This window comes from Tympanuchus pallidicinctus, unplaced genomic scaffold (genome assembly GCF_026119805.1).
Source record: "Tympanuchus pallidicinctus isolate F22 unplaced genomic scaffold, pur_lepc_1.0 scaffold10, whole genome shotgun sequence".
NCBI lineage: Eukaryota > Metazoa > Chordata > Aves > Galliformes > Phasianidae > Tympanuchus > Tympanuchus pallidicinctus.
Genome location: NW_026294619.1, coordinates 23,682,566 through 23,692,019, shown reverse-complemented (window position 1 = coordinate 23,692,019; position 9,454 = coordinate 23,682,566). Strand labels below are relative to the sequence as shown.

General features: G+C 48.8%; 1 protein-coding gene across 1 annotated transcript in view; it reads left to right on the top strand.

The window, feature by feature from the left end:
• The first annotated feature begins 3,519 nt into the window (after positions 1-3,519).
• ADAMTS5 (ADAM metallopeptidase with thrombospondin type 1 motif 5) overlaps positions 3,520-9,454 on the top strand; it is a 47,868-nt gene continuing 41,933 nt past the window's right edge. Inside the window, exon 1 of the mRNA XM_052666921.1 lies at positions 3,520-5,535. Within this exon, the coding sequence (XP_052522881.1) occupies positions 4,585-5,535 (951 nt within the window). The 5' untranslated portion in view covers positions 3,520-4,584. The remainder of the gene's footprint in view (positions 5,536-9,454) is intronic.

Below are 9,454 nucleotides of genomic sequence, written 5' to 3'. Positions count from 1 at the left end.
GAAAGCAGCTGCACTCCTCCCAGTCTGTTATCACTATGCATTTTCATTATGAAAATACTTTTTAATTGTTCGGGTTTTTCTGAGGTATGCATTATTTGATGCTTAAATAATTTAAGGTCTACAAAAATTTGGAACTGAGCTCCCTAGAAAAGATAATCTCTTTAGAGGAATTGACGGCCCTGAAAATGAGAGAATGTGCAGTTAAGAAAAAGCTTCTTGCTACTGCCTTTGCCATTGTCACATCCAGTATGAGAAAGATGAAGAAGTCAGCTCAGTGTGCAGAACCACTCAGTTCCCGACTCATTTGGTAAGGCTGGCGGGAAGGATACACCAGTAATGGTGATGTTGGCTCACTTATCAACCACAAACCTACATCAGTGTCAAAAAGCAAGAGATAGACTCAGTCAAAACAAATACCAGGAGGTCTCCATCCTAAATGGGTTTCCAAGAGCATTTAAGCCACAGAAATACACACAGTCCAAAGTAAGGAGCAGTGTTGACTATGCTGTTTTTCTAGAGTGGGAGTCAAAGGCTGTACAGCTTAGTTCAAACACCGGCATATCTAGACTTTTCCAGAAAACTAACCAAAAATATTCATTTGAAAACATTGTTTGCAAAATGATTTATAATGAGTATTTAATTTAATAATGAGTGGTTGAGAAATAAGTGTATTCAGTGTTTTCAATGCATAACTATAGGAAATCTCTAAAACTAATAGACTTGAACAAAGTAATAATAATGTCTGGATTGCTAAAAATCCTGACAAGACCAAGAAAATGTGGTGGATTTGAAAGGTGGTGAAATATCACTGATGGATTTGTGGGAGATTAAGATTTGAACAGCTTTCTCTTGCAAGTGAGTTTGATCCTGCTGAATGGGACTGAAAATGTCCCATAAAACAAAGACTCTCTATTCTCAGGAGACACCAAGCTGCCCCATGTTAGGAAGCATGTTGCAACAGGTAGATTCAAGGACAGGAATTTCCCAAAATCTGTGTCCAGTTCCCACCCTTTGGCTGTGTTCTTTATGCTAATTTAGAACATACTTGGTGGATTTCTTGGGTTTGATTCAATCTTCCTACAATTTGATAGAAAAAAATGAGTATGTCCCATAGCAATTCATCTCACTGTGCAATTAGATAGAAACATCAGGCATTCCTAACACTCAAACAACAAATCCTGAAGAGAAATTAATTCTCCAGGAGTAAGAATTAAGCTTAATTAAGAGTTAAGACTCATGGACAAAACCAAGGGCTGAAGTACAGCCTTAATGTAAGCAGCTTGCAGCTCCGGAGACTCAAGGGGACTGCATCTTTTTACATCAGGATTGAATTTGGTCCAAAGTGCACAAAACTCGTGTTGTGTCTTAAAGATAATTGAGGATTTGTGGCTCTCTATCTCTCAGTTGGGAAAGGTCAGATTTCTGATTTCCAGGTCGGAACTGTTTGACAAGGATTTAGTGCCATCCACAACTCGGGACATGCTAACAGGCTTTCTTGTTTAAAGGGAATGCTGTAACTGTAAAAAGGGTCTAAAAGGGCAAACTTGGGAGGAAAAAGAAGACAACTTGTTTAAGTGATTTATCCTTCAAGATTCTTGAGCTAGAAGAGGTTTCCTCTTGTTAGACGAGGCATGATTGACCTAACTTTCCACTCTTGCACTAATGAGTTACTACAGTTTTGAAATCTATACAGGAAAGACTTCAAAATCCACAGGGTAATCTGAACAGGTTAATTTGCATCTTCTTGGAAAGCCTACATCCTTGCCTAGTGAAACGCAGCATTGCAGACGTTTGGCCAGCTTTTTTGTCTCATTTGGGAAATCAAGGACAAGACAACAGGCAAGCACTGAGGTGCACCACTCAATTACCACTGACCATTCTAAGCATTTCTCTATTTCCTAGGCTATCTAGCTGGACATTTGGAATTACGCTGTAGCAGAGGAGAACATTACACCAGCCTCTTGTGTGCTATATGCCTATTCATGGACAAACTAACGCTTTTTTAATGAGAGTTTCTGATGTTGCTATCCAAGCTACATTCCTTATCCTAGATCTCATCCTTAGCACAACTCCCAAAGGCATTTGGGAGTTTGGATGCAGACATATATGTGAATCCAGGGCTTGATCAGGTCTCATTGAAGTCAATAAAAATACTGTTGTCACTGAAGAGATATCCATGAGGCTCAAAGGAAAAGTAAAAGCCATCCAAGAAAGAGCAAGAGATGAATTACAGGTTCTTCTTTTCATCAAAACATGCCTTACACTTCTCTCCCCCTTTTAAAAAAATAAAATCAACTGTTTTAACTTCATAGCTACTTTAAAATAACCGAGAAAATATTTAAATTTGAAAAAATGTTGAAGAGTTCTGGATTGATGCCCAAAAAATGTCAAGTGACCTCCCAGATATAGGACTGAATTTTGGAATTGGCCAACTCCGGTGAAGAATTTTTGGTGACGGCAAACTGCTGAAGTGCAGAAAAACAAGCAAGGGGAATCTGAGCAATGAACTTTTGTTTGCATGTCTCCTTGTTTCCGGAAAAAAAAAAAAAAAAAATGGGGAAAAGAAAAAAAAAAAAAAAAAAGAATAAAGAACACCTGCAAACCTTCGGTACGTTAAATATTTCATAAGCATAACCTCAGGGCGATCTAATTACAGATCGGGCATATGTTAATGTGTAATTTACCCGGGAATATTAATTTGCGAAGCGCTCGTGGTGTGAGTTAACCCGTTTTTTACAGAAGCGCGTTGGACTCCGAGAGCAGCCTCCAACGCTCTCCCTCTGAGCTGCTCTTTGCGCAGCTCAGCACCGCTGTCCCACTCTGCGCGGTGCCGGTGTGCGCATCGCTCGGTGCGTGCCGCGGAGGGCTGCGGTGCTGATAGCGGCTGGGAGGAAGTGGGGAAGCCGCATCCCTCCGTGCGTACCGCAGCCAGAGAGCACCTGCTCCGGGCACTCGTCTCCGCGGGACTCAAAGGCACAAGGAAGAGAAAACAGCGGGGATTTCTGTGCTGTCCCCTCTGCCTGCGGGCAGTGTCAGCGTGGAAAGAGCGATGACAAAGTGCACCCGGACATCTGCCCTTTGCGGTGTCCCCGTCGGGTGCGGGGATGGGGAAGGAAGGAGAGGGGACCGAGCGCGTGGGTGCGCGTGTCGGTCAGCGGGTGGTGAGCCTAGCATCTGAAGTCGCTCGTAAGGTCACAGAGAGCGTTAACTCTTCCCCGCCCTCCCTTCTCCTCCTCCTCGGGCGCTCGGGCTAATGGCAGCCCGCCGCAGCGAGATGACAGCTTGCCGACCCTTAATGACAGGCTGCGGACCGCGGGGACAAAGGGAGGAAGCTCGGTGCCGCCGCCGCTACCCCTGGGCGGGGGCAGAGCCTGCGGGCAGCAAGGGGCAGCGAGGGGCCAGAACTCTCCCGGAGCGCTGCGGGACGCTCCCTCTTTTCCGAGCCCCTCAGCTCCCAGCTCGGGCTGTAGCGGAGGGGGAACTTGGCACAACGCGAGGTGATCGCTCGCGAAGTATCGCACACCGTGCGGCTCTGCGGCTTTAAGTGATCCAAAGGAAACGCGGCGTTTTTCAGACACAAATATTTTCTGCCGGTCTCTCCCCTCCCCGGCTTCCTCCCTCCTGCCTCCCTCTCCCTCGCTCCCTCTCTCTCCTTTCTCCTCCTCCCGCCCCTCAAGTTTCTCTGTCTGATTAAATGAGAAGGAAGTGTGGGAGTGGTGGTTTTGAAGCTCTCCCTTTAAGAGGCAGCCTGCAGTGACGAATTGTTGAAATTGCCATTGCAGGATGGCATTCCGCTATAAATTCATTGTTCCACCTCCTCTCATCTTCACATTTCTCTCCCTTCTCCTCTTGTTCACATCGGCAGACTGGGGATAACAACAACAACAACAGAAAGGAGAAGGGGAAGAGGGGGCTCGCACCAAAATCCAGGACGTTTTCCGCTTCTTTGGCTTTTTTTTTTTTTTTTTTTTTTTTTTTTGCTTTTTTTTTTTTTTTTCTTTCTCTTTTTAACCATCATCACACCGGAGACGATCGAAGCGGTGTTTGGTGCCTGAATTTCTCCTCTCCCCTTCTCCTCCTTCTTCCAAACCGAAGGGAGCAGAGGAAGGAAGGAGCCGCCGGAGCCGGGGAGCGCGGAGCCGCAGCAGAGCTGCCCTCGTCCCGCTGCTGCCGCTGATGGGGATGAGCCGCTGACTCCAGCAGAGAAGTGCAAGAGGAGCGGGAAGCGCTCAAACTTCTCTGCACGCCGGCTCCGAGCCTCTCTCCTCCTTCCCCTCTCTCCCCCCTCCGCCTCCCCAGCAGCGGGGATTTGCGATTTTCGCCTCTCTCTCTCTCCTTCCATGTGCTCCTGACTCTTCCCTGCAGAGAAACACAAAGTTCACACGCGAGCGGCTTTTGTTGACATCCTTCCCTCTCCCGCTCACACTTGACTCGCGCTCAGGAGGCAGAACTTTCTTCTCCTTCGTTTTTCCACCCCCTCCTTCTCCCCTCTCTCCTTCCCCTCTGCACTCCGCCGCCCGGCTCCTTCCCCTCGCTCCCCGTCCTCCGTGACCATCACCGCCGCTTATCCCTGCTGCCGGGGACATGCTCCCCGCGCCGCTCTCCCTGCTGCTGGCCGCCCTCCTGCCCCTCGCCCCGGCCCATCCGCCGCCACCTGCCGCTGCCGGAGCACCGCCGCCGCCCCTCGGGGCCGCCCCAACGCCGCCGCCGCCCCGGCCCGGCCCTCCCCCGGGGCCGCCCCGCGGGGCCAGCGGCGTCGTTCGGCGCCTCGACCCGACCTACGCGGGGGGCGGCAGGGCGGGCTTCGTGCTCTACGCCGGCGGCCGCCGCTTCCTCCTCGACCTGGAGCGCGACGAGGCGCCGGGGGCGCCGCGGAACGGCGGGCCGTCGCGCTGCTACTACCGCGGCACGGTGGATGGCAGCCCGCGCTCCTTGGCCGTCTTCAACCTCTGCGGCGGCCTCGACGGCTTCTTCGCCGTCGGACGCGCCCGCTACACCGTGAAGCCGGCACGGCGCGGCGGGGAGGAGGAAGACGAGGAAGAGGAGGGCGGCCAGCGGATCTACGGCGAAGGCCCAGCCCGCGCCCCACACTTCTTCCGCAGGGAGCGCTTCAGCTTCGAGACGCTGCCGGCCCGCCCCAGCTGTGAGACCCGCGGTCCGGCCGGCGCGGCGGCGGCGCCTGAGAGCGGGCGGCGGAGGCGGCGGCGGCGTCGCTCGGTGTCGCGGGCCCGGCAGGTGGAGCTGCTGCTGGTGGCCGATGCGTCCATGGCGCGCAAGTACGGAAAGGGGCTGCAGCACTACCTGCTCACCTTGGCCTCCATCGCCTCGCGGCTCTACGCGCACGCCAGCCTGGAGAACCACGTGCGGCTGGCCGTTGTGAAGGTTGTGGTTCTAGGCGAGAAGGAGAAGGGGCTGGAGGTCAACCGCAACGCCGCCACCACCCTCAAGAACTTCTGCAAGTGGCAGCACCAGCACAACCGCCTCGACGACGATCACGACGAGCACTACGACGCCGCCATCCTCTTCACCCGCGAGGTAAGCATCAACCAGGGCCCGGCATCCCGGGCACGGCACTTCATGGGGCGGTGGCAATGCGGCCGCTGTCCAGCACGCGCTTGGCCTGGTGGCTGCTGCCTGCCCTCATCCTTGTCCCTGTGGTTGGGTAGTGCTGCGGCCCACGGACTAGCACCCAGATGAACAGCTGCTGGGGTGGAAGTGGAGCTGGAAAGCCAACATGTCGTGTATGTGTTGGTGTGTCTCCTCTTCCCTGTGAGGCCATCCATTTCAGCATGGCACTGGGACTGCTGCCAGATCAGAGAGGCAGTGGTTTGGCAGATCTGAAGCTATCTTCCTTGTTTCCCTTGGGAGATGACACTGTGTCCTCTCCCATTGAGCTCGTCGCACACAGCCCCTCTCAGGGAGAGATGTGTTCTGTAAGCTGACTGTTCCCCAGCCTATATTAGTCCCCCGGTGAACCTGCTTAGCTGCTAGCAAGCCCATACAGGGCAGCGTAAAAGCACATGAGACTTCCTTACTGAGGGGGTTGACGGGCTATTTCCAGCACAACAGGCCAGCTCTGCTGCTCTGGAAGCTGGCTGCTGCTCTGTGGTTCGAGGGTAGGGCGCAAATGGAAACCACAGGCAAACAGAGCTGCAGAAGTGGAGTGAGCTGGGCTGCTGGTGAGGGGATGCAGAATCCTGCCCTGCAGTGAGACATGAGTGTCCCAACCAGCCATGGGTCAGAACCCACCAGCCTGAGCCACACGGAGCTGCGCCTCGCTCCCTGCCTACTCACTAATTAATTGCATCGCCAGAGGTCGTTACGGGACATTGCTGTAGTAGACATGTGGTAGAGTTTATGCAATGAAGTTCTTCTGTAAGACTCTGCCCTCAGCGGTCTGGGTTTGGTGTTTTCTTTTTTTAATTTTTTTTCTTCCTCAAGTATGAAAAAAATAACGGTATGACTTTCCGTTGGTTCGAGTACTCCTGCTTTTCTACATCACCAAAGCCTGCCAAAAAGGATGCTTTGGATGGTTTGTGGAAGGAGTTGCTCCAGAAGGGGGAAAAAAAGTGCCTGGCTTGCTTTTATAGCTGTAAATAGTTGAAACATTAAGTTCTGTGTCAGTCAGGCGTCCCTTGTGCAACTGGAGCCTTTTTTTAGCAGTTTAAAACCCATCATTCCAATTTGCAAGCTTTCATTTTTTTATCATTACAATCTGAAAGAAAGCAGGCTACCTAGGGTGGGTCATAGTGTTCTTGCTTTTTGCTATAAACATCCCTTCCAATGGCTTATTGGTTAAGCTCGGGCCAAAATCCATCACTCTTTCACTAGAGGGTGTGTGTCTCTGCCAGAATTCCCATTTATTTCCTTGGGATTTATTGTGGTTCAGAAACTCCTACGGTGGCAGGCTGTGAGTCCTAGCTTAATGATTTAACTTCATTGGATTAAGGTAGGATGTGGCTTTAAAATGCACTGGCTTTACAGATGCTTATCCATGGATTTTTGCATGGCCCTCATGCCAGAACAAGAGTGCTAATCAGTAACCCACTTTGAATTACTCCTGAGTAACACATCTTCCATGGGCAGGGTTACTGCTTTCAGATGCATGCAGTACATCCACTAAGTGTCACCGTTCCCCTGGTCTCCCTCCACTCTTAAGATGCAAATACTGTTTGCGTTGTTACTTAGGGATGTAGGTACTCTGGAAAACAAAGGCACATGCCTCAGTGGTTTTTCCTGGTTTACATGTAGTGCATGCAGCAGAGCAATTCCGGATAACATAATCTGTTCTGATGACTGGTTGCGTGTACAGGCGCATTGTTTGGCATTGCATGTCAGTATTTGGCTCAGAAAGGACAGGATTGTAGTTTCTTGCTACATGTGTTTATGATGTTCTTTGCAGGGAATCCACACGATTTTTATATGCTTACAGTCAGAATGTCAACATGAATCTATTTGCTCATCTTGGAATGTAAACACAAAAAAGGGTTAAAGAATGAAAAAGGAGCGGAGATGTTTCCTGCAGAAAACAGTCCCACTTTGAGCTCGAGCAAGATTTTTTCCAGTTTAGCTTTTCAATGAGAGTGGCAGCAGTTGGCAGGAGGATCCCACTTTTACAACTATGTTTTGAATGTATGAAGTGCGTTGCTTAGCTACGAGACGCCGCACCGTGGCTGCCTGTTTTGATGGGCTCTGAATACCGTCATGCTCATTTTTGAACATCCAGATGTCTTCCGCTCAATCGCTTGTTTTTGAGGCATGGAGTGAATGTGTGAGGTACATTTTCCGTCTTTGTTTACTAACTGAGGCCACCTCAAACTTTGTGTCTCTGCATCAACAGAATAATATTTGCACATCGTTTGTCAGCCAAACACATGTCCTCAGCTGTATGTAACTGCTGACATGGAGCTAGTCTCAGTTGCACATGCCTACTGCCATACAAGGCTCTGAAGTAATAATTGTCTTTATTCTGGAGTGACACTGACTCGGATCTTGTTTTGACATGAAAAGATGCTTGCTCACAGTTCAGCACCACTGCTTTCTCCTCTTCTATTGTCATTACTTGTTTCAAGATAAATTAACAACCACTGATAGACTAAGAATGCTGGCAGCTTTCTTGTATTGTAAAATTAGTATGAGAGGTCTAAATTACTATAATCATAATCCATGCTGGAAATATTTCCCATGCAAGAAGATTTTTTGAAGAAGGTTTACTAATTCTGGGTTAAAACGTCAATTTACCTTTAGTCATAACATGTATCTAACTTGGCAAGTATTTCAAAGCAATCGTGCTGCAGAGCAAAATAAATAGTAAATAAATATATACCTGAGTTCCACTTGGAGTGATACAGATAATGTCGTGATGCTCTGTATTGCTATCAATGGGGGCAAGGGCAGCATAACTCTATCCCTTAGCTGCAGTGAATCCCAGATGTAACTACCAGAAAAGCTACAATAACAGGTCTGGTTACTGTTACACCTATAAACATCAGTGAACGCAGAAATTATCTGTCACTAAATATTGCAGAAACTCATTGGGTTCCATAACAATTATTTTGAATTCCCCAAAGTATCAAGTATGAGGGGTCTGACTTATTGGTACCAAGATGTAATAGAAAGGTATTTTAGTTTCAGCTGGGATGGAATAGCTTTCTTCAGAGTGTCTGGTATGATGCAATGTTTTGCTTCTAGTAGAAAAACAATGTTGATAACACACTGATGTTTATAGTTGCTGTTAAGCAGTGTTGTACAGAACCAAGGCCATTCTCAGTAAAGGGCCCAAGGAGCTGGGAGGGAACAGAATTAGGATAACTGACTTCAACTGGCCAAAGGAATATTCCATACCTTTATGACATCATGCCAAAAGAGTTTTGAAGGGAATGGGAGCTGATGTTTCTTTTGCAGCTCCTGGAGCTAGCTGGGCATCGATCAGGGGGTGTTGAGTGGTTGTTTGTGCATCGCTTGTTATATACGTTCCTATATATATGTAGAGTCATTACTATTTTCCTTTTTTCTATCTTAGTAAGTAGTTTTATCTCAACTCGTGAATTCCACTTTTCTTTTCTGACTGTCTTCCTTTACCCATTGAGAAAGCGGGGAGTAAACGAACAACTTTGTGATGCTGAGCCACCTGCTGGGTTAAACCACAATAAATACCATGAAAGTTCTTGTTAAAGCCAAGAGAATACATGGATCCCGCTTTGTGGTTGAGTCCCTGACAGCAGCTGTAAATCCTTAGGTCACATGCATCTTCAGAGCATCTTCCACAGTGTGGAGATGCTAGGACTCGATCATCTGGTGGCCAGGTGAGACCCCACTCTGCTTTGTGGTACAGGTGCAGCTGTGTGGTGGGAAGGAAGAAGAGCTTGTAAGCCCTGTACCCTCAGATATTAGCTCACTTTGTTTCCCAAGTCTGTGAAGTCAACAGCAATTTCGTCTGCTTCAAACGTTCTCA